General features: G+C 47.3%; 2 protein-coding genes across 5 annotated transcripts in view; one reads left to right on the forward strand and one right to left on the reverse strand.

Annotated features, from left to right (window-relative positions):
• Nucleotides 1-1799: 1799 nt before the first annotated feature.
• Nucleotides 1800-3953, forward strand: CUNH11orf91 (chromosome unknown C11orf91 homolog). Its single transcript, XM_039233352.1, has 2 exons — nucleotides 1800-2432; nucleotides 3694-3953. The coding sequence occupies exons 1-2, from the start codon at nucleotides 1967-1969 to the stop codon at nucleotides 3777-3779; spliced, it is 552 nt and encodes a 183-aa protein (XP_039089283.1). The 5' UTR covers nucleotides 1800-1966; the 3' UTR covers nucleotides 3780-3953.
• Nucleotides 3954-21154: 17201 nt separating this feature from the next.
• KIAA1549L (KIAA1549 like) overlaps nucleotides 21155-25098 on the reverse strand; it is a 255126-nt gene continuing 251182 nt past the window's right edge. For 3 of the 4 annotated variants that reach the window (XM_039233360.1, XM_039233362.1, XM_039233359.1), the window contains one exon: nucleotides 21155-24379. In XM_039233360.1, coding sequence (XP_039089291.1) covers nucleotides 24098-24379 — 282 coding nt within the window. In that variant the 3' untranslated portion in view covers nucleotides 21155-24097. The remainder of the gene's footprint in view (nucleotides 24380-25098) is intronic. The other variant, XM_039233361.1, reaches the window with a different exon arrangement.

Genomic DNA, 25098 nt, shown 5'->3' on the forward strand with positions numbered 1-25098 from the left:
TACATTTGGACAGAGTTTCTAAGTTTACTAGTGCTTCACACACACCATTCTGTCTTCTGTCTGACTGCCAGAAACAAGTGAGGCAGCCTGGTTCTCTTTTCTGTTTTACAGAAAACTGTCTTAGAAGTCAAGCAACTTACCCAAAGTTATCCAGCCTGGACATCTATCTCCACTGTTCTGCTCTACACACACACACACACACACACACACACACACACACACACACACACACCATACAGATGCCTATATGTAGCATCTGTATGTAGCCATGTTTGCTAATGGAGCTGGTACTGACTCCGATCTTGACTGGCCAACCTAAACTGGCCCCCACCCACCAATAATCATTAGGGAGAGGCTTTGAAGGAAATTTATTCCCCCCAGTCTGTGGCTAATGCAAGTTACTCACGTAAATGAGCTGGACAAGTCACTTGGACAGTATGTACAGGTCACTCAAAGAAAGAGCTATTTGAGGTATGTTCAGCAGGTTTTCCTTTTGTAAGGCCACAAGTCTAAACGTCTAAACCAAACTGACTCCATGACAGGCTTTAAGTTTCCTCTCTAAACTAGAAGGCCTGAGTTTGGCTTCCCCAAAACTATCAGGCAGTTACACATTGCCCAAGGCAGGAGACACCACCCTTGCAACACCCAATAAAGAAAGGCCAGCGACCACCCTCCACATTGTTAAGGAAGAGGCCTGGAGATAGAAACTATAGATAGGACCCTGTTACCTAATGTTAAAGTTAACCTGTTAGTCGCCGAACAAGACCCTAGGCTCGCTCTGTGATTGGTTGAATTTAAAGGTACTCTAAACGTAATTGGATCCCGCCAAAAGTAACGAATACTCTAGACAATGTGTATGGTCAAACCCGCTGTCAATGATGCTGAATAATTATGATTGGATCACAGTTCCCATGTCACAACTTCTGTAACTCCCCCGTCACAAACCCCATAAAAACCCTACTCTGCCCTTGTTCGGGGCTCTCAGCACGGATCCATTGCACTGGTGAGGTCTGGGAGCCCGAGCTCGAGCCCGTAATAAAGCCCTTTGCCTTTGCATGCGTGACTCGGTCTCCCTGTTGGTCTCTGGTCAGTGAGGATACTGCGATCTGGCTATAACACTTTGGGCAGACTGTTTCCTGTTAGCGCCTGTTAATGTGTCTGGAAAAGAACTAAATTAAACTGCATTTCATTGAAGACCTTCTACTTCAGATCTATTACAAATCCATACCAGAGTCTCCTTTTCCAGAATCTCCTACGACACTGGCAAGTTTGGCAGAAACACGGGTTGGCTCTAACAGCCATTCCCAATCAACCCTCTTCTCTTTCGTCTGCCTGCCCTAGGAGAGATGAAAACTCATTTCCCCAAGTACTCTGCAGCGAAGGGTGGTAAGGGAAGTCTGCTGCGGCAGCGGGCAGGTTTCTAGGAAATCTTATTTTTCTCTCTATGAAAGGAGACGACTGAAAATGTATTCTCTTGAAGTTCTGGTCAGCTCCCTGCTTTCTGTTTTTGTCTGAATTTCTGCTGGGATGTGAGATGAGAGCTGGAGCCAGCGCCACCAACAGCGGGAAATCCTGGCTTGTGGAACGTAGGCGCGGTGGGAAGAGTCGAGGGGCGGGACAGGAGGGGGCAGAAGAACGGCTGGCGCCTGGCGACCACAGGGCGCAGCGGAAAACCGAGGGCGGTGCGGCGGCGGATTAAGGAGCGCCGGCGGGACTCGTCTTCGCCCCGGCAGGCGTCGCCTCTCCGGCTCCAGGGGTGCGGCTTGTCCTCAATGGACGCGGCACGTTCTGGGGCGTGGTCAGCCGGACCGTAGAACCCCGCCTGCTCGGGGGCGGGGCTGGACGAAGGGGTGGGGCTGCGCCCCGTCGGGGTGTGGGCTGTGGAACCTCAGAACCCCGGCGACTCGGGGCTGGGGCGCGCGTCTCCCGGCGCGGGGTTCCTCCCACGCAGCCTCCCATTCAAAAGATGCCGAAGGGGCGGCGCGGCGGCCAGAGCCCAACCATGAGCCAGCGGCCTGCTCCGCCCCTCTACTTCCCGTCCCTCTACGATCGCGGCGTCTCCTCGTCTCCGCTCAGCGATTTTAACATCTGGAAGAAGCTCTTCGTGCCGCTGAAGGCTGGCGGGGCGGCGGCCGGGGGGCGGCCCCTCCCTCAGGCGCCCCTGCCGCCGCCACCCGGCCTGGGGCCCCCAGGCGAGCGCCCCTGGCCCCCGCCCTGGCCTTCCGGCCTGGCCTCCATACCCTACGAGCCTCTGCGCTTCTTCTACTCGCCACAGCCGGGGCCCGAGGTGGCTGCCTCGCCCCTGGCTCCCTGCCCCACCACACCCCGGCTCGCCTCCGCCTCCCACCCCGAGGAGCTATGCGAGCTGGAGATCCGGATTAAGGAGCTGGAGCTGCTCACCATCACTGGGGACGGTTTCGACTCCCAGCGCTGTGCGTGACCTCCTTGGCCGGCCTTGGCTCGCTCCTTGGCTCCCCACTTGGCTCCCCGCCTCCCAAATCCCCTCCCCGGCAATGTGGCCTCCGGCTGGAGTGCCGAGATCCCAGATCGACCACCCCCCCCACACCCCAGCACCCACACTTACCCCTCCTGGGTTTCAACCGACGCCTTCCCTCACCGCAGTCAGGATTTCATGAACACTCTTGTACCAAAACTCCACTGTCCCTCCATGCCGAGACCTTTTGGTAATCTGGACTCTGAATCTCCAAACCTCCATCCACCACCACCCCCATCCTGCACTTGACGCCTCCTGAACCATAACACTCCCATCCCCTGTGGTAGTAATACTACCAACACACACCACACACAACCCCTTCCTTTAGAGACCTGAGCCTTAAGTGTTCATCTTAACTGCGGTCCTCCATGGGAGGAGGGGGAAGCGAATGGCCGTTGGAGTGTCCGTGGGTAGAGGTGGGAATTGTACAAGACCCAGGAAGCCCAAGGACAGTTCACTGAGGGGCTCTGGGGCCTCCACTTCTCAATGCTGGAAGGTAACCTCCCTGTGAGCCCTAGCCCTGACTGTGATAGCCCTCTGACCAGGGTTTTGGACTCTGACCTCTGATGTTAGGGCTAAAGTCTTAGGGCTCTGGACCAGGGCAGACCAGGTGTGCCCTGATGTGGGCAAGTCTAGCTGCAAGCTGACTTGACTATTCTCCTTGAACGGTAAAGTTAAATCTGATTCTACTCCCATAAGGACCTGTCACACTAGAATATTCAGTAGCCATAGGCTGTTCTGCAGACTTTGTCTTCCCATTACCTGTTCCCGCTAAGGCTTGCAGTTCAACACTGGAGGAGGATAGATTGTTCTAGAAAGACTATCCCCATTATTGTGAACAACAACACAAGTTAAGTTGGCTCCTCCGCCACACACAGAAGGGGGGTATGAAATAACCTAAATATTTAGGTTAATGTGGCCATGACAATGGTCCTCAACTTATCAGGCACCCTATAAGGTCCTCTTCCCCACAGCCTCATTCCCCACAGAATCCCTAGAAAACCAGCCTTCTAAGTCCTAGATTTCTTTACTACATTTTCTCCACTGAAACATATTTTGGCTGTTAGGGGTTTTTTCCTACCCGTGTTGGGTTCTGGGCTCATGCAGGGAGCACACAATTGCTTCCCAGACGCTTACTTTGGAAGTGTTAGAGAAGCCCTTATCTTTACTACAGATATGTTTATTTTGCTCTCCTGCAGATAAATTCTTGAAGGCACTGAAAGATGAAAAGTTACAAGGACTGAAGACGAGGCAGCCTGGAAAGAAGTCGGCCTCTCCCTCCTGAGGAGCTGCCTCCCCGGAGCCAGGGACGCCGCCTCCTTAGGTGTTAGTGCTTAGATAATGTGTCCCATTTGTTGTCATTTCAAAGACCGTTATTTTCTGTTCTGTATTTAACTGCTGTTCTCATTGCTCCCAGCATTTTCTCCACATACAGTGCCCACTTGTGTGGTAAATCTCATGGTCTGTCTTCTCTTTGTGCTGCTGCTGGGGGAGCTCTTTCACAGGGCCTGGGAGCTGCTGCCCGGCTGGCATTCAGGGGACCCCCGACGCTGCCGAGTGGAGGGAACTGGGAAAAACCAAGGGCAATATATATTTGGTTGCGGTGCCCCTGCTCACAGAGGCTCTTTGAGGACTGGAACAGATAGTTTGTTTTCAAACAGCTTTAGTCCTGGGAAGTGTTTTTTGAATAGCTTTTGGACCACAAAACTCTTTGATGATCTGATCAAAGCCATGGTCCTTCCTAGAAATTCATGTGCTTATTATGTGCCCGGCACCCTCCTAGACTTTTGGGATTGGGAGTTGGGGAGACACAGACAATAAATATCATAATATGGTATCACAGATAACCTGCTAAGGGGAAAACAAGAATAGTAGGGCAGGGTTGGTCAGGAGGGTCAGAGGAAAGCAGGGTGGTGTTTCAAAATAAGGTTTCTAAAAGAGGTAACATTTAAAAAAAATTTTTTATTTAAAAAATTTTTATGGTTTACTTTTGAGAGACAAAGTGCAAGTGAGGGAGGGGCAGAGAGAGGGAGACACAGAATCTGAAGCAGGCTCCAGGCTCTGAGCTGCCAGCACAGAGCCCAACACGGGGCTTGAACCCACAAACTGTGAGATCGTGACCTGAGCCAAAGTCAGATGCTTAACCAATTGAGCCACCCAGGCGACCCTAGAAGAGGTAACATTTAAATAAGGTGTGAGGGAAGTTGAGGGTGCTAGCCATGTGGCACATGGGGGGAATGTTCCAGGCACAAGGAAGGGCCAGGGCAAAGGCTGCGGGTGGGAGCATACGGGGATGTTTTAGGGTCAGCAAAGAGCCCAGATGGCTGGAGCAGAAGGGACAATGGTAGGGGAGAGTACAGGGGGTCCTTTGTGTGGGACTTTGCAGCCATGGCAAACACTGTGGGTTTCACTCCCAGTGGGGGATGGAGTAGAGGGTTTTCAGCCAAGCGGTAGTGTCTGACTTGTTCTTCTAAGAGTAGGCTAAGGAAGGAAGCACGGAAAGCAAGAAGGCTGTCATAATTAATAATCCAACTAAGCAAGAAGTGATGGTGCAGCACAGTGTGGCCCCGCCCGGCCTGCCCCCCCCCCCCCCCCCCCCCCCCCCCCCCCCCCCCCCCCCCCCCGCTGGGTCAGAGGTGTCTATGGCCTGTGGCACCACCCGCGCTGCCAGGTGCTATCTGTATGGCAAGGAGGAGCGAGAGCTCAGCGACACAAGCCCACAAATAATATTTTAGGAAACAAGTCTTCATCGAGTGTAACATTTTGAGGCGTGGCATCTGGATTTCCTTGTGCCCTCCCGACGGCCGCAGCCACTGTAGAACATAGCCGAAGAATTTGTGACGTTCGGGCTTCGCGCAGAGGAGAACGGAAAGGAGTGACCCGTGACCCAGGCGTCTTAGAATCCGAGGGGAGGAGGTGCTGAGGAGGGGGCGTGGTCAGCTCTGACCAATAGCCCAGGGCCTGAGACTCACTCCCGGACTTGGCAACAAAGATTCAGTGTTGGTGATCTTGTCGAGAGCAGTTTCCGTTGAGTGATAAGGGGTTTAACGCCTGACCCGAGCCGCTTTAAGAGAGAAGCAGGGGGGACTGGCTGGGCAAGTGGTTTGGAGAGGCCTTTCTTTATAATGACGGGAGACCGGCCTGCCTGTTTGTGTCCGGGAGGGAGAAAAAGTTGTTGCGAACGAAATGACACAAAAGACAAGACACACACAAAGGACAGACACAGACACAACTCCGGCCGGAGGAACAATTCTACGCAAGCCCCTCTTGCGGTTTATTTTATATCCCGGTAACTGGAGACAAACTGAAACCTACAAGATGCATTCCTTTACCAATTAAGGGCAAGTAGCCAAACACATTCCAAGGACAGGGGGGAGCAAAGGGAGGAAGTGACCACAGCATGTTTACTAAGAGGCCTGCTCACAATTCCAGCCTCCTCCCTAGTTCTAAGGAGGGCATGTTCCCTCGTTTGCGAGCGGACCATTAAACCTGGATATTGTGTGCAGGCCTCCTGGCAGAGCACCCCGTTTGCAGGCATGCTTTGCCCAGGCAGGGAGCCCCGTGTGCAGGCACCTCCCCGCGTCCCTAACCACGCTTTCTTGTGTGGTCACTGTCGGGCTCCCACAAAAGTGATGACGGAGGAAACGAGGGATTGCTGGAATGGTGCCTTGAGCGGACAGATAGGGGGGACCTATTTTACAGTGGAGGGAGCGGCTGTGCGTGGAGCAGACACGAGCCAGGGGGAATCGCACCAGGCTCGGTCTGCGGTTTGAGGGTGCAGATGCCGGTAGATGGGGAAACGGCTGGTAGGAGCCAGGATGTTGCATACCCAGGCCCAGATGTTCGTGCAGTGACCCCGTGTTTGAGGACACAAATGCGCATGCCTGCAGGGCCCAGCTGGGAACCGTGGCAGAGCGTGCGGGGAGCCCCGTGGAGACTGGCAAGCGGCGAGCTTGCGGGGCGGCTAATAACCCAGTTGCAGCGGCGTGTTGCCCAGGCAGGAGCAGAGCACCGTGTCAGGTGGAAGTTTCCTGGCTTCTAAATCTTAGCAACGAATCCACGGGTCTCCGAAACACAGTTGGGGCCAAATAAAGGCTAGTGTGTCCCCCAGTTTGTAACCTCTGCTCTCCCAGTAGGAGCCCTCTCCCCCTGGGCAGGGTTTCCAGGCCCCTACTCTCCTCCCCAAGAAGAAGGTAGATTCCTATTGCCCCAAGCTGGTTGTTACTGGAGAAGGTCCCTTGTTCACCCTGAAAAACTTCAGGCTGGCAAAGCCAGTGAGAGAGGCTGGAGAATTTTAATGAGAGGGAGGGGAAAATCAAGGGCAATGTATTCTGTGGGGGTCTGTTTCCTGTTCCCTCCCCTGTCCCATCAGCTCTCGCCCCCTGGTTAATCCCTAACGGCTCACCTCCTTCCCCACCAGGCTCTGGTAAGATTGGCCACCTATTAATTGCTTACCATGTGCCAGGCACAGAGGGAGACAACGGACATGAACAATTCAGTCCTCACCATCACCTTGTGGAATAGGCACGACACTTGGGGTATTTTATAAAAGAGAGAGGAGAGGCTCCTCCAGAATAAAATGGAATGGAAGAGTCGGCTTGCCAAAAAAAAGGCTGTTGGCACATGAAAATGACAGGAGTCCCGATGGAGAGGACAGCATATGCAAGGCATAATAGATGAAGGCAGTGGCGTGCTGGAGCCAGCTTGAAAAGCTTGTGAGAGCCAATTGTTAAAATTTAGGAATTTTTCAAGCTGGTTGTTAAACACAGCCATTATTAACAAGTAAACCGCATCAGGGCGCCTGGGTGGCTCCGGCAGTTAAGCATCCAGCTTTCAATTTCCAGTCAGGTCATGATCTCATGGTTTGTGAGATTGAGCCCCGTGTTGGGCTCTATGCTGACAGTGCGGAGCCTGCTTCAGATCGTCTCTCTCTCTGCCCCTACCCCACTTGCTCTTCTGTCTCTCCCAAAATAAAGAAATAAACATAAAAAAATTAAAATATATCAACTCACAATTAAACTATATTTACAACCAAGTTAATAAAGATTCAAAATTCATCACTTCCTAATTAGTTTTGCTACATTTCACAATTACATAATGTTCTTGAGGCTATGTCTGTTTGCACTGCTATAGTTGGTGAAAATACTATATAATGGTGTACCAATGTGCATTACTTCATAATAATGTCATGTTAGTATTTTGATTTTGGCCATCATGAGAGTTTTTACACCATGGAAACTGGTGAATGTACACATCAGGTTTGTGCCTACCCATCTCCACTCCGCCAAGGTGCTGGTTGTTAAAACATCCACTAGCACACCACCAGATAAATGAGAAACAAAAGTACCACTTTGTCTATCACTGAGCTAAATAAAGAAGCTTCTCTGAAGCATTTGAAGTTGGGCTGATGGTATAAATGGGCTTCCTTCTTCCTCTGGCCTGATTTGCCCACTCAGCTGCAGACATGGCAGAGGCAGGAAAGAAGAGCCTGGTCCAGCCTGCCCACAAAGGCTTTACCCTGAAACAAACAGGTTTTCACGGAGCACATGTGTACTGGCTTAAGATGTCATAACCTGCCCTCAGGTGATGTAGGGAGTCAGATTAGTGACTTCTTTTGGGTAATAAGGGTACAGGGAATCCAGAGGGAACAGCCTGCAGGTGGGGGACCAAAGTCCCTTCTCTCCAGGGGTAACTGTTTTGAGCAAGATGGAACATGCAACTTCATTAAACACGACACCAGCTCTTTATTTTTATTTTTTATTTATTTTATTTTTTTAAAATTTAATGTTTATTTCTGAGAGAGAGAGAGAGAGAGACAGCGTGAGCAGGGGAGGGTCAGAGAGAGAGGGAGACACAGAATCGGAAGCAGGCTCCAGGCTCTGAGCTGGCTGTCAGCACAGAGCCCGACGCGGGGCTCGAACCCACAAACCGTGAGATCATGACCTGAGCCGAAGTCGGACGCTTAACCGACTGAGCCACCCAGGCGCCCCAACACCAGCTCTTTAAACCACACCTCCTTCGTCACAGATCTGTTAGTCCTGAGAGAAATACAAAATTCAAATGTAATGGGAAAACCTCCCACTACTTAATGCCAGTCGCTTGTTCCCCACTCAAAAGCCAAAGGAATCAGACAGGATCTGGCACCTGCAGGAGCCTAGCTTCTAGGGACAGAAGGGAGAGAGAGCCTCTCACAGGTTTAAAGCTTTCACCGGAAGCCAACACCCCGTGGCTGCCTCATGGCACACTGGCCTTTTCAACAGTGTCTTGATTGTGTCACCAACCAGATCTGTGGCCTTGAGAAAGTCCTACCCAACCCCTCTAAACCTGTTCCCTCATCTGTCAGATGGAGGTATTGCTCACACAGGATGGCTGGGTCGGGGACAAGAAAGAAAAAGGGACTGTTGTGAAGCTGCCCCCAGTTGGGAGGAGGGTGAGTCTTCTAGAGAGGGCCAACCACATTTCTCCCAGGAAGCAGCCCATCGCCCACAACAGACAGACAAGGGCTCAGCCTCTCTGCAGGTGGGTCCCCCAAAGGAGGGCTGTCGTCACCCACCACCCAGCGCCTTCATCTTCCACCCCAGGGAGTCAGCTCACACAGAAGTTTCCTGCACAGCGTCTGGAGGAAACGGAAGTAGAGGAGACTCTGGAAAATGAATCCTTAGCTGGGAACCGACCTATCCTAGCGTTTCTTTTGGTTGCGGGAAAACAGTCACTCAAACTAGCTTAAATAAGGGGCTGACAGGAAGGTTCTCTGGTTACAAGCAATAGAAACTAACGTAAGAGGGGCACCTGGGTGGCTCAGTCGGTTAAGTGTCCGACTTTGGCTCAGGTCATGATGTCACGGTTCATGGGTTCGGGCCCCGCGTCGGGCTCTGTGCTGACTGCCAGCTCAGAGCCTGGAGCTTGTTTCGGATTCTGTGTCTCTCTCTCTCTCTGACCCTCCCCTGCTCACGCTGTCTCTCTCTCTCTCTCTCTCTCTCTTCCTCAGAAATAAATAAAACATTAAAAAAAAAAAAAGAAACTAACGTAAGAGAAATTTTTCAAAAGGAGGCACCCGGGCCCTTAGAAGGGAAGGAATGAGGCGCTGCCACCAGATGGCTGCGCTCCAGCTTTCAATCTTCAGAGAGGAAATGTGACTGGCCCTCCACCCTGGCCTCCGTGTCCATCTCTATCCATGTGGGGGACGGAGGGTGGCCAGGGTCTTGTGACTTCAGCCCTCTCAAGCCCTCAGAGTGGGGGAGAAGCTGCATTAAAAAATACCACATGTCCCCCCACGGGCCTCATGCCAATTGCACGGGCCTCTTATCTCTTGCTCCATATTCCTGTCTCACCCTCCTCAAAACATAACTCCTCAGTGACTCACAGGAGCCACACTGGGCCCCCTGTTCACGCCACCGCCTGCGGCGAACGGTTTCCTCGTCTGGATTCCTAGGGGCTGTGTCACAAGCTAGGGGAGGGGAGAGCCGGAGCACCGGAGGTCACGCCGCCAGCAGGGGTCGGAACCGGGATTCTTCTGGAAGGAGGAATCGATATCAGCAAGTCCATCTACCCATCCACAAACCCACCCAAGACTACTAATCTCATCTCAGAGCTGAACTGAATGCCGTTCGTCCTGTAACTCTGAACACACTGCACGTAAATTATGCTCGCATTCATTTTACTCCTTTGTTCATGTATTCTTCCAAGCATTCTTTCAACGAAGCAGGTTCTTAACTTTCTCTGAGCCTCTTCTCTCATCTGGAAAATGTGCATAATAACACCCCCTGCCTGGGGTTTTTTCAAGTGGTCTGAGGTAATGTGTGTAAAGCACTCAGCTCACGACTTGACACCATCATTTTGCTTGGTAGGGTTTCCTGGGTACATTTTGCACCCGGTTTCTAGTCCTTGAACCAAAACCTTCCTGTTTCTCTCATGCTGGGACCCACGAGGTGGCGGCCCAAGCTTAGAAGCGGGAGGGAAAGGACCCCCTTCTCTTTCTAGTCCTCTCACATCCAGAGCTTACATGTATCAGCTTGTTCATTAGCATACAGGAAAAAAATCTAGTTTGGAAACCCGTGAGGAGGAGACACTGTGGCCATTCACTGCAAAAATAAACACAGGTGCAGGCCCGGGCCTTTCTCAGAGGCTGCAGGTGGCTGCCTGCTGAGAGCCACAGTTTGCTCATGTGGGTGGGGGTGGGAAGTGGAAGGATCACTTTTCAGAACCAGGTTCAAGGTGGAAAATCCACGTGAATAAAAGAAGCTAGACTGAGCTCATTAACACTTTCTGTCTGTATTGGGCTGCTTGGGCTGCTATACCAAAATTCCACAGCTGGGGGGCTTTAGCAACAGATATTTACTTCTCACAGTTCTGTAGGTCCAAGATCAAGGTGCAGGCCAATTCTTGTTCCTGGTGAGACCTCTCGTCCTGGCTTGTAGCTGGCTGCTTTCTTGCTGTGTCCTTACGTGGCAGACAGTTCTGGTGTCTCCTCCTCTTCTTATAAGCACACTGATCTTATCTTGGGGACCCCACCCTCATGATCTCATCTAAATCTAATTACCTCCCGAAGGCGTCCTCTCCATATACCAGCACATTGGGGATTAACATACGGATTTGCGGGGGAGGGTGGCAGCACAAGTCAGTCTGTAGCATCATCTACAGTGTATTTCTAGTTATTCCCCTCTCCGGTCATTTATCTACCTAGTTCCTTTTAGTCATACACACACACACACACACACACACACACACACACACACACCATCCAGCCATTAATGGATGACAATAATAATAAATAGGCAGATAGACAACAGTCCCTAAGTAAGTACATATATCTATATCTACCTACATATAAATAAACATAAATATATACACATGTAGATATTTATCTATGGTTTGTTGTCTATCTGCCTATTATGTTATTATTGTTATCCATGAATGGGTAGATGGTCTAGAACTATGCTAACAGAACTTTCTGCAGTGATAGAAATGTTCTAAATCTGTGCTGTTTAATATAGAGGCCATTAGCCCATTGAGACTTGACATGTGCGTAATGCAACTGAGGAGCTGGATTTTAAATTTTATTTCATTCTAATTATTATATTTCTGTATACTTTATTTTTTATTATTTTATTTATTTGAGAGAGAGAGAGAATGAGTCGGGGAGAGGGGTAGAGGGAGAGAGAGAATCTTAAGCAGACTCCATGCCTAGCGCTGAGTCCGATGCGGGGCCCAATCCATTGACCCTGGGATCATGACCTAAGCCAAAATCAAGAGTCAGACATTCAACCGACTGAGCCACTCAGGCACCCCACTTTATTTCAGTTTAAATAGTCACATGGGTTATTGGCTACTGTGTTGGACAGCTCAGATCTAGACAGAGGTACATATATAATTTCCCTTTTATTTATTTGATTAGGTTGTGTTGAGTTTGGAAATTTTGATTTGAAAAACCAATGCAAGCTTGGTTTCCAGAGTTAACTGATGTGGGAGTAGGTGAAAATGGTATCTCTTTATAAATGAGGAAACAAAGGCTCAGAGAAGTGAAGCCTGAGGTGACACAGGGGGTCAGTGGCTGAGCCTACCCACTACCTCTAAGGGGCAGTTCCCTCTTCCGTGCAAGCCTCCAGGAATCTGGGTTCCCTTCTTGTCCCTCCTGGAGGTGATTTGGGAAGAGTCCCAGGACAATGAGGACAGGCCACTTGAGCAAGGTATGAGCAAGGCATGATGTGTGAGCATGTATGCGTGTGTATGTGCACAAACACCCACGCGGTGTGTGCATGAGCAGGCCTCTTGTTGAAGGAGGCTCTGTGATCCTCTGCCCAGGAAAGAGGATGGTGAGCAAATCTAAATTGTTTACTGTACCCTTGCCCATCCATCCCAAAGAGACAGTTTATTTTAGGTGCATTTCAAGGACTGATGAATTTTATAGCCTGCGTTAGGAAAAGAGCAAAGGTGCTCTCATGGGGCCAGTCGTAGCACTGGAAAAGATGTCTTGGGGGCTGAGTGCAAGAGAGGCCAGTGGGGTTTGGAGACACTCTTGAACTTTCTCCCAAGCCCCTGCCATAACACCACACCCATCAATACCAACTATCAACTCGCAGTTATTGATGGCTTTCTCTGTGCCAGGTCCTGTGCTCAGCACTCTACATACAGAGTCTTATTAATACTTCCAGCCTCAATCCACGAGGAAGATGTCCTTCCTACCACTGAGAGAGGCACGGAGAGATGTATAACTAAGATGTGGCCACGCTCCTCCAAAGCCCCATCACTTAAACCTTCAGCTCATTTCTTGGTGACTGGTTTCAAGCTACTATATTTTCCCTGTTTCCCCTTCAGCCCACCTCAGCCAGCTGCTACTGAGAACTTTTGTGTGAGCAAACGTCAAAACTGCCAAAGTCTAGACTTTAAAGCAGGAACAGGCAGGCAAGTTTTCTCCTGATTTCAACACAGGCGAACTTCACTTTAACAACATTGTGCCTGAGCTGTTACATGGGTAGTCTCATGAAGGCTTCCCAATGCAATCTTATTGTCCACTGGTTTGCCATATGGATTTGGTAATGAGTTCCACGTCCTTCTTCCAGAGCTGACTGTCCTTACTGCCAGACCTTTAAATATGCCAAGCTCAGGCATTATGCAAGGAGTTGCTTGCTGGGACTGGGGTCGAATGCCCTGGATGAGTTGAGTTTTTTGGCTGTTCTGAAGAATGACTCCCAGGAGAGATAGGACCATAATCAAAAGAACACGTGGACTCTGTGGGACATCTCCAGGTTGGTCAGGTTAGTGAAGGGCTTTTCCTTTCACAGCACTGCTCACTCTCTGGGTGTCCTGAGCTTGTCCTCTGTTGTGGGGACTTGTGGGTGTCCTGGGCTTTTGAAAAGAGAGGTGGTCAACAGTGGGAGGCTGGGAGGGGCTGAGCATAGGGGTCACTCCTGGGTGATCAAGGGGAAATGTGTTGGCTGTGGCAATATAGTGAGTTCCCCAATGCTAGTAGTATTCAAGGAGCCAAATGAATAATAATCCATCATGCTTGCAGGGTGTCATGCAGGTGTAAACCAGGCACTCTCTCCTTCCAGCTCTATAGTCACGTCATAAACTAGATCTTATCTTCATTTCACAGATAAGGCTCAAAGAGGGGGCATGACTTGTCCAAAGTAACTAGAATGAGGTAAAGATGAGGTTCAAATCCAGGTCTGGATGACTGCAAATCCTAAAATGAGGATCCCTTTACCCACGTGATAACAATGGTCATGGCGTAGATTCAGAGCTAGAGTAAAACCTTTAAAAAAGATTTTGGTGTCCTCTTCCACCATAAGTAGTTTAAAATCAAGACGATTCCCCCAATTCTACCCCACAGTGACTACATTGCTTTTTTTCCCTAAATATAAAATTATATTTTAATAGTCTCCATCTTCCCCCCAACCTCCCATTCATTCTCCTACCCCTCATTTTGAGTACCTGTCTTGCTGAAGCTCTAATTCTGCTTAATCTTTGATCCAGTAAGCCAACATTGTGTATTCAGAGCATAAAGTTTATCCTGTATGGATTGCAGGGTACAAAGCTGGAAAATTTCCCCACTAAATTCTCTTCCAGTTCAATGAGTCTGGGCTCATTGAATCTGGGATCATAATTTCAAAACAAGCAAGATACATCCTTTCATCACATGGCCATTTCTAATATTCTGAGAATTTATAAACGCTTGTTAAAAATCTCTTCAGAAGAAATTTTAAGTAAGAAAAAAGACAAGATGTGAGCACAAATAGCCACTAACTCCTTGGAAAGAAAATTATCTGTAAGACAACGTGCTTTATTTCAAATGCAAATTTGCCAAGAAAAAACAAACACAATTTCAACTAAGCTCAACAGACAAATGCGGCAAAGAAAAGGTATCCTTGCAAAGCTCTACCTGATTCGCCTATTTAGATTTGCTCCATAGAACACTATATTTCAGAGCTGAATAAAAACCAAAATCCATTCATTAATAACACAGTGCATTCTGAATGGCACTTTATTGATATGAACAATGTAAAATGAAAGTGTTTGGTGTACTATGGTTTCATTTGTAAAATATACGGTTCCTGAAATTTTGTTTTGGATTGCATAGTACAGTTTCCAAAGCAGTTATTCCTTTTCTTACAATTTGGGAGCCTGATTTCATTTGACAGCTCTGAAATTTGGGTTTATAATACTTGTTGTTTCTTGGAAGCTGGCTATTTGCTCTCTGTCCCCAAGGAGATATTGTGGGCATCTTCCTACCTAGTTAAAGATCATTGATAAGGAAAACTGTGTAACATCATTAGAAGATGCAACTGTAGAGTCTGTCTTTTCTAAACCTAAATGTTTCCAGAAAGAAGGGGACTTTGGTTTTCATTCGGCTGCATTGGTTTTTTATTTCACCTATGTCTTATGAGCTGAAAATGCGCTGAATGAATGCATGTTCTTCACATGTTGGGTTCTGTGTCTCAAGGATCAGTCTTTCTGGACTATAAGCTCTGTGGGGGACAGAACTGTGTCCTGCTCACTGTGTGAATCCGCATCACTTAGCATGGAGTCTGCTGCAGAGTAGGTACTCAGGAAATGTTTGCTCAGCCAATGAAGGCCTGGATGGATAGCCATGTGGAAGTCCTATTAGTGTTTCCTGTACAGTTCCAGTTAGACGAAAGGTTAATGATCTACAGGATAAAACTGGGCCCATAATGTGTGGCCCCGGCAGAAAGGCAGCTCTGCAGCTTTTCTTCAGCCCTCATTTCTGCTCAGTTGTGGCACCTGATTTCTGGTCCCGGCCTGTGGCTCTCTTACCTGGACCCACACTAAGGAATTGGTCCCCCAAACACCGAAGGCTAGTATGGGACCTACCAGTTTTGGAGACAAAATCTTAAAGAGAAGCCAACTTCTAGTTTACAAAGCACCTGAATATTAATCTATGAAGCAATTCATGCAATTTGGCAGCTCTATATTTTCACAGTCTTAAGATTTTCCAGGCTCTTTCTTTTGTTGCTACCAAACTTGACCTAGGAAATGGGACTTCTCCAGGAGGATGCAAACAGCTTTTGATTTTGCCATCACGAATCCTGGCAGAATAAGGTGAAGCATGAATAACCTAATCCAACATCTCTCTTCCTCATAGACCCTATGTCTCAAATCCAATTGTTTCCAAATATCCCATTGGCAAGACATCTGAATCTGGGTGGTAGCCTGAGTTTTCATTAGGTTGTGTTGGTGTCACTGGAGATATGGCCTCAAGGGGTGTGGCTTCCACAGGCCCTTTGGGTCTCCCAAAGATGGTAGCTACCAACTGTGATGGAGTTGGCACCTGGGGCAAATGCAAATTCATTCATATATTTATGGAAGATCCATCAGAGTCCAGAGCAAGCTTATATAGCCCATTTCAGAGATCAGGTAACCTGGAGTGCCTTTACCTTCAAGAGTTTGCGAGAGTTCTTTGGCTTGGAGGAGGGGTTGGTGGTGAAAAACTGTTATGCCAACGAAATTTCATTTCAGTTCTAAAGAGCCAGATGGGCGCTCTTTAAATATGAGTCTGTTTATGTGCCAACATGAACACTGAAATGTCTTTAAAATGAAGTGCCCAACTGTGCAAACCAGTGTTTTGCCATAACCACACCTTCAAGAGGTCGTCGAGAGACTCGGAACAATTATGTTTCCTGCTAACCATCTGTGTACATTTTACAGGTGATTGACCATTGACAACACCCTCACTAATGTTTCCATTATGAGATTCCACATCCTTTCCTAGGTGCATTCTTTCCAGCTTCCAGGGGCCAGCAGAGCCCATGAATTGGATGCGTGACAGTGACTCACAGAAGTCTAGAGACTGTCCTTTGGAATAAATTTGCTCTCCTTTTTCTGATGGGACCCCAGTAAGAAAAGGCTGGGATTGCCATGTGTCTCTTCCAGCTCCTTGGGTCTGTGTCTGTCTGCCATTCCTGGGATGAATGACACTTCCCTATATTTGATCATTTCATTTGTCCCGAAGGTTCAGAGCAGCCAGCATCCAGGAGGAAAGAGAAAGGAAATGGAGGAGTAGGGAGCCCCTCTGCTCCTGGGCACACTGGCCCTATTCCCTGCAATGGTGAGCACCAGAACATTTTGTGGAGGCTCCAAGTTTAGTCCTCATCCCCACAGCAAGACAGTGGCTTTGGGAGTGTTTTTTGTTCATGTGTGAGCCCTCTTTACAGGGGGAGCAGAGAGAGGAGTAAAAGTTGCTTCTTCTGTCTCTAAGTACTTCTGAATACTTGCAGAGAGCTTAGCAGACTAGGCTCCAGTGAGAAATGACATGCAGTTACTGTCCAAGCTGCCTGAGTTTGAATGGAGCCGCAAAAGCCCTAGGGTTGTGGCTCTCCATTAGGATGTAGGGACTCCCTCAAAAACACTCAAGAGTTGGTTTTCATTTGTCTATTTTTGTTATAGGAGATAGTTTTACTTACCTATACTCTAAGTCTTCTTGGCGTCAAGGCTACTTCTTACTCAATATTCTATTTTCTTAGACCTTTGCATTGAATACAGCCCATCATGGCCTCTGAATCTTGACCATTGAGTTTCAGCATCTGTTGCTAATAGACTCAGTGTCTTGGTATTTCCCACGGAGAGAATCCAGTTGGCCTGGTCCCATGTGCTGAGCTACATTTCTTGTGGTTGGTCAGCCTATGAATTTGTAGCTCCTGGGTCAGAAGGGTCTCCTGTTCAATCAGCTTACATCAGAGGGCCGGGCATTGACATAACACATGAGTACGGCTGAGCGTGAGGCAGACATCATGATTGCTGGGACTAGCAAAGGTGAGGAAAGGTAGGTGGTCTTGGAAGTTTGTGTCCCATACCAATGTCATCCTGGACTCCTTGGGAGCCACTGACCTGGATGGGACTTGTTTATGTTCTGAGAGGGGCATATGACTAGACATTGGCTTATTCTGCCCTGGGTGTCCTGGGAAACCATCCACTCCAAGAACACAGTCATGGGTGGGCTGACTGGGATGGCCAGGGGTGAGTTCTTTTTGGCTGAGGAGCACATGCTCAGGCTGGGAGGGCTGCTGAGACCACATGGAGTGCTCCTGTTCTTTGACAACTCGCTGTGCAGTTGGGTTGTGAGGAGGGTTCCATCTCACCACATAGAAGAGGTAGAATGAGAAAGTAGGCAGGTTTTGGAGAATGAAAGCCTTTGCTTTTTATTTTACAATAAAAAAAATTCTAACAGCATATGAACACTCTGTTCCTGGCAGAGGCCAAAGATGTACAAAGTCAATCAGAAAGCAAAGCATTAAGTGACAACAGCTGGAGTTGAAGCTCCCGTTCAGTAATTATCTTATCTCAGCCTAATGTGTGGCTAATGTGGTTGGTGGGAATCGCCAGCCTAGGTGTTCCACCCCGAGTGAAAGCACAAGTGCAATGTTTGTGTCACCTCTAAATGTAAACAGTGACAGTAGCAACAGCACAATGCAGCTCCAGATGAGGCTGGCTTTTGTGGGCAGTTCCAGACTTAGGAACATTTTCATTTTTAAAAAATTTTATAGAATATGTGACAAATTAGTTCAGTAGATGGAAGGAGCTAAAATATTTCACTACATAAGACCAAATTATGAAGCTAATAATTTAGTAAGAATACCTTCAAATATACTTCTCAGAGCATTTTCAGATACAATATGCCACATGTTCCTCACAAACACCATGGGAGGTAGGAAGCGTTATGCTCACTGTTTTTTAATTTTTTTTAATGTTTACTTATTTTTAAGGGAGGAGGAGACAGAGCATGAGCGGGGGAGGGGCAGAGAGAGGGAGACACAGAATCTGAAGCAGGTTGCAGACTCTGAGCTGTCAGCACAGAATTTGATGCGGGGTTCAAACCCACAAACCGTGAAAGCATGACCTTACCCAAAGTCAGACGCTTAACCAACTGAGCCACCCAGGCATCCAGTTTTTCTCATTTTATAGATGAGGAGTCAGAAAATGGTTTAAAGTGAGTTGCCTAAGGCCTTGACTATTTATGACTTCTTCAAGATTTCCAGACCAATGAATGATACTCTGATTCTGTTTGGTATAAACCTTCTCCCCCAGTTAGTATGTGGGTGGGGTGAATTTAGACATAAGGAAGAAATGGGGGAAATAAGGTGTTGTCACAGTTAATTTATGTAAAATACATTGACAGCCTCCCTCCATAATTTATAAAAGTCTGGCCAAGGTCAGAGAATGAAAATAATCAATTTCTAGATTTCATTATGTAATGGCTTTCACTAAAGTATGGGTTTGACCTATGAAGACAAATTCTGCCACATCACAATTGTTTTTGAAACCTGCATAATCAAAGCAACTTAACATTGTCTAAAACAATTTGTTTCTGGCACTATTCTATTTCCTAAATTGTCCTTTCCAGAAGCCCTCTACATTTTAGCACTTACCACAGGCTGAAGGTTAGGACTCTAATCTATAACCATTCACCTTAAGAAATCAAGAGACCTTTCAATTCTCAGGACACTAACTTATTATATTTGGAAGGGCATAGACACAATAATATCAATTTCACTTGAAACTAATTTTGTTTCACAAGTCTCTTTAGAGAGGCTCATCAGTTTCCTCATCCATGCAGGTATGTGGTGGCGAGCTACATTAACAGCATCTGAGCTAAGATCATGCAATTCAATTTACAAGTATTTATTATCTGCTGAGCAATATGTGGTGCTACGTGGGGCTTGACCATAATCATCCTTGGACCCAGAAGTAGTATCAGTAGTACTGGTGCTAGGATGGCATGTGGTTGGGGCAGGGCTGGCCAGTCCACCAGGGTTTCAAATGCATGCATTCCCACCTGATGCGCAATGACCTTCCTCTCTGCGGCAGTGTCCACAGGGATGGCTCATCTGCTGTCTGGAGTGCTGATCAATTTCAGTGCTGAGGAGGTTCCTTTTGAAGGTTCTTCCCACTCACGCTCCTCCTCTGGGTACTAGCCCCCAACAAAGGCTCTTATTGAAAGAGTCAGTCCAGGAGGCCATGTTTGTTTTACATGACTCTGCCTCCTTGATGATTGCTGATTGGACAGGCATGGGACACAGGGGTGGCTCATCCACAGGCAGATGGACTGGACCAATCAGAGTCTCAAGATTTGGGCAGAGATGGTAGTCAGAAAGGGGTGGGTACAGGGAAGAAAAGGTGGTGCGGAGTGGGTCCTGGGATGGATTCTCAGCTGTAGACACAGTAAAGAGAAAACGGAGAATGCTAGGAGGCCACAGGAAGCGAGAGAAATGAGCAACTATACAGAATATACGGAGAGAAACAGAGATGAAAGCCCATATGGAGAGAAGATGTGAGAGAAAGTAAGAGTGAGGATGGCTGTCTCCAGGCTTTCCCATATGGGATCTGTGTTTTATTTCTATGAAATAGCTCTGTGTTCTCTCAGTCAATTCCCACACTTTTGAGCAAGTGTGAATAGTCCTTGCAAAGGTCTTTGACTGGAATACCTTCAAGGTTGGACTATAGGGGAGAATTTAATTTCTAACACATGGATCTGAGTCAGTCACTGCTCCAAACTAGATCACTGTACTTCCCTAAGAGTGTTTAGCTGTATTTTGTAAGGAAAGTCCAAGTATTTTCTGGTGTATGGTAGAAGGAACAGATCAAGTTTAAATTATGTTCTCAAACTTTATAAATAATATCTGTTATTTTACTCATTAAACATTGAATGCCTGAGTAGAAAAAGGTGCCTCAGGTAGAAAAAAGAAGCTTATTTATCTATAATCAATATTTAAGTCTTTTGATCCATTTCTCTGTTTACTGCTATTAGAAGAGTATTTTTTTGTCAGGTATTTAAATTCCTGTCTTCATCTGTACTCTGATATTTTTTAAAAAATCACAAATCTAACAATTTCCTATCCATTCTTCCATCAAGATTGTTCAGAAATTACATGCTCTGCTGCTGAATTCTTAAATTAACGAGTGTACAACATAAGTTCCAGGACCAGAGAACTGATTCTTATATAATCCACTCTGTCTCAGTCAGCCCAGGGTGCCGTAACAAAGTACGGCAGACTGGGTGGCTTTTAAACAACAGAAATTTATTTCTTACACTTTTGGAGGCTGGAAGTCCAAGATCAGGGTGCCAGCAGGATCAGGGTCTGGTGAACCCTCTTCAGAGTTGCAAGACTGTTGACTTCTTACTGTACCTTCACATGGCAAAAAAGAGGGCAAGAAGGCTCTTTGAGATCCCTTTTACAAGGGCACTAATCCCATTCATGAGGACCCCACCTTCATGACCTAATCATTCCCAAGGCCCCCACCTCCTAATAGCATCACATTGGGGTTAGGATTTCAACAAATGAATGGGGGGTGGGGGGTGGGACTCAACATTAAGTCCATAGCACAATAGCACATCCTGAAAGAGGCAACCTGCTGCTGTATAGGTAACCACTGCCTTCGCAGATCATGGGTACCCAGGGCACACAATAGACCTTTATGTTCCTGCACCACGGGACTGCCTCTCCTAATGCAGAGCATAGAGCCTGCTACCTCATAATGAAAGGCGGTCATGGCCTCACTGCCTGCTTGTTTGGCTCCATGGCACAGAGAGAGGAATACGCCCCTGCAGTCTTGAACAGCAGTTGAGAATGCCATTTCCTCGATGGCACCCTCTGGAAAAAGCCCAAATGCGTTTCTTTTCATGAAGGCAGAAAACTCACATCAAAACAAGTTCTGAAAAGTGTTTATTATGCCACAAATGCATCGTCCTCTATACACTTTATCTGAAGTCCTTTACATATCCAATCATCTTTTTTTTCTTCACAAGAACGTAGGGGTGTCCCTCATACGACCCTTGTCTACTTTTTAAACTTCTTAGCACAGTTCAAGAAATGCATCACAGACAAGCGTGCAGGCAGCATGGTGAAATGGAAAGCAAGTTGAATCATGAATCAGCAGGCTTGGGATGGAATCTTCCAGGAGGTCACTCCACTTTTCTGGACTTCTGATTCCTTCTGCGAGATTGCCACGGTCGTCTGTGGCTTCTTCAACTGTCTGGAGGATCATAAGGAACACAGACCCTCTGGACTCTCATGACTCTATTTTTGCCTCCATGAAGCACTTCTGCCTTTCCTCAGAGGCAGCAGTCCGGGCGTCTGTCCCCTCCATGACGCCAGGAGACTCTTCGGAGAAGGGACCACCATTCATCACAGAAAATCTAACAATGGTGGCTGTCTCCCCATTGCTGGAAAAAAACATGAACAGACTGATTTCTTTTCAACTTAAGGTTTTCCTCCCATATACTTTTCTTAAACCTGTGGTGTCTAGTTTACCAGAGTGTCTGATTTAGCACGCTATATTTTTAGTCGTCTCAGTTGATGAACTCAATACTTCATGGGGTTCTGCAAAGACTGCAATGATTTGTTTCTCCATCGTCTTAGCAAGCTGGGGCCATGCCGGTGCAGACCGTAGGCTCATTCTCTTCTGTAAGTCACTGGAACATCTGAAGCGCAGAAACTGTCTTTGAAGTATATATTTTAATTATACTAAGGTCTTGAAACTTCATTGTCACATACAGGATTTCCAGGCATTTACCAAGTAGACAAAGTACTGGGTTGATATCATTGCACTGATGAAATATTAATATTATTGATAAGGCGGGACAATGTGGCTGACTTTATCAGACTCATACCATTTGCATGAAAGGCTGAGTTTCTTTGGCTCTTTGTTCATTCAAGTGCATGAATACCTATTTGGATAGACTTAGGCATTGTGTTAATCTGTCAATAAAATCTTGCACCATCCACAGTGTTTTGCAAGCTGATTTAGGTTTGGGACTACAACAACTGGCCATTGGTAGAAATATACCATATATACACATGGAAATTACAAAAATACATTTTATTTATAGCTGAGTTTTTCTTAAGTAACAAAAAACTAACACTATGAAAGATCAACCAGCATACCAAAAGGACACTACCTAATATCATCCGAACAAGAGACTGGTCTGGGGATTCCATGACACATCATCTCTGGAAATTTCCAGAAAGGGCAATTTGCCATTGGGAAATAAAAACAGCTTCTTTGAAAAGTCTGTGCTTTGACAGTTTGAATCTCTCATTCTATTCACTTCCACTCCTACTCTTCTCTCAACTTTTAAATTTCCACCTTTGCTCAGTAAAGACCAAAGAAACTCATGAGGGAAATGGAAGGATGGGCTCAAGAAGGCATGGGCACAGCTGAAGCTAATGGGTCATGGGTGAAGGCAGGACAGGACCTCGTTCTCCAACAGACACCAAGTAAGCCCCCAGCAGAGTTGGTGAGGGGACCAGAGTGTTCCCTCCCCTGGGCTACCTGAAATTTTGCTTTTGCACTGACAGTCAGCAGCTGATGCCTCAGGGCTGCGAGGCAGTGTCCAGCCAGAGTTCCAGATGCTGACTTGCCAAGCCAGGAAATGTGATTTACCACATTGCGGTCACAAGGTCAGCAGCCCTGCCATTTCAGCAAATGTCCTACATCCATTGACTATGGGGGGGGGGGGGTGGCCGGGGGAAGGAACTGGCAAACTCCATAGCTTAAAAAAATGTTATTTACATTTAAACGTAAATCAACAGATTTTCTACATTCAGAGGCTCCTATAAACAGAGGCTGCAGCCTGGGGAGACTGGGGAATCCACTCCTTCTGCTTCAAACAGGCATCAGTTACCACTTCCTTCTGTATTGCTCAGCAGCACACACTGGACATCGCTGTTGAAGAGATAGAGGTTTTCTTATCGAAGTCCATGTATCTATTATCTCAAAATAGACAGAAACTTGCTCTCAGGCCAACTTCATTGCAAGGCAAAGAAAAACCTCCACAAATGACTGTTTTTCTTTTGTAGGATCTTAAAAGCTCTTAGCACCGATTCTTTCAGTTAGATCCCAACTTGCACGGTACTCAAGTTCCAAAATGACAACACCTTTTCAAAAACTTGTCAACACAAATCCACCATTCCCTCTCATCTGCTCTCTTTCTCAGCCGTTGTTTAATTAATGGGAGGAAAAAAGAGTCAGGACTATTTATAGGTGCAGTCATCGACAATACTGATTTTCATCCAATTCATCTGACTTCGAATATGAACCTTGAAAAGAAAAGGACTGAAGTTTCTTGGCTGGAGTCAGTGCCTCCTTTACAGACCAGAGGTGATTCAAATGATCACAGTCATGGCTGAATGAGAGAGAGAGTACAGTCTGGTGCTTAATCAGATGCCTGCATTGCCTTTAACACAGAAACAGAGTTAACATGCAGAACTCACCGAAGACAGAGCAATGTTCTCCCCCTTCTGGTGATTTATTAAAATGTGGCATTGGACAGGGGTCTGCAGATTAGTTAGTGTCTCTTGTGACTAAGGCTCCATAGGGAAATATACCCACAGTTCAAACATTTAACTTCACAGAATATCAAACATATGGTCCTACACGGGGACTTCTTGACATACAATCAATTGAATAAGCCAAGAATCAAGTTGTTCAAGAGTCTCCTCTGTTGCCCAGAAGCCCCACCATTCCCCTTTTCAGAGACTGAGGGTGAGAAAGACTCACACATGGTCTATGCCTCAAGTCCCAGCATGTTAGGCGGAGAAAGCAGAAAACTGTTTCCTCAGAGTCTGGAAGTCCCATGGGGCTAAGGCATTAGACCTGGAACTCAAACATGTCTGTCTGTTTCTTGGCCAGCTTGGCCACCTCTTCGCGGATGGCCTTCACGAGGGCCGCCGTGGAGATGTTGGTCAGGGGCGTGTCAGATGGGTCGTTCTCCGCGAGGCTCTGCTGCGAGGCGGCCGCGGACGGCCCCGGGGCCTGCTCCAGGCTGGGGTGCAGGCCTGCTGGCTGGCTGTACTGGCGAGGGAGCCTGGAGGGAGAGTTTTGCTGATAACGTGACCGGGGGTAAGCCTCTATGTACCCTGGGAGGGGGACCTGCAGAGGGTCGGGAGAGAAGAGAAGGGCCCAGTATTAGGAAGGGGTTCAAGTCAATACTGGATGCAGGAGGGGACTGAAGACAAGGAAAGAGATCCAGAAGAAAATGGGGGACCACTGTACACATATAAAATCTGGAGTCTGTTTGTTTAGAAAATAGGTCATTTGGACTCGCTGGATATGCTGGTTAGATGAATTAAGTAGGTGTTTTGAACATTGCTATAAGCAGTTGGAACATGCCTGAGTCTCCCCCTGAATCTACCTGCCTGCCTTTTTAACATAAGCACAACCCAGCAAACAGAATTACTGTTCTTCACAGACCTCAAAGGACTCAGGGGTTTATCCCCGACAATAACTGCTCACACTGAAGGAGCCCTGTGCTGAGGGCTTTCCACATGCTATCATCTCATTTAATTCTCAAAGCAACAACCTAGGAGGTAGATACTGTTATCCTTATTTTATAGAAGAGGACACTGAAGTAGACTGTCACAGTCTTTGGTGACATGATTAACAAGCCACTGAGACATGCTTTGAGCAGGTCCATCTGATGCCACAGGCTGGGAGTTAATCTCTGCACTGTCTTGGACCTGGGATATGATCTTGGATTCTTGAAAAATTTTGTCTTTTCATTAAAAGTGGAAAACACATACTTCTGTGCCTAAATATATGGACATATCTAGGAATAAGGACAAGTCAGTGATTTGGAATTCAGGCTCAAC

This window comes from Hyaena hyaena, unplaced genomic scaffold (genome assembly GCF_003009895.1).
Source record: "Hyaena hyaena isolate Hyena2069 unplaced genomic scaffold, ASM300989v1 scaffold_74, whole genome shotgun sequence".
NCBI lineage: Eukaryota > Metazoa > Chordata > Mammalia > Carnivora > Hyaenidae > Hyaena > Hyaena hyaena.

What these genes read in the sequence shown, in the direction of transcription:
- CUNH11orf91 (XM_039233352.1), top strand. Translation starts at nt 1,967, where the DNA reads ATGCCGAAGGGGCGGCGCGGCGGCCAGAGCCCAACCATGAGCCAGCGG. An exon ending in CGGTTTCGACTCCCAGCGCT is followed by an intron (nt 2,433 to 3,693) that starts GTGCGTGACCTC and finishes GCTCTCCTGCAG; the next exon opens with ATAAATTCTTGAAGGCACTG.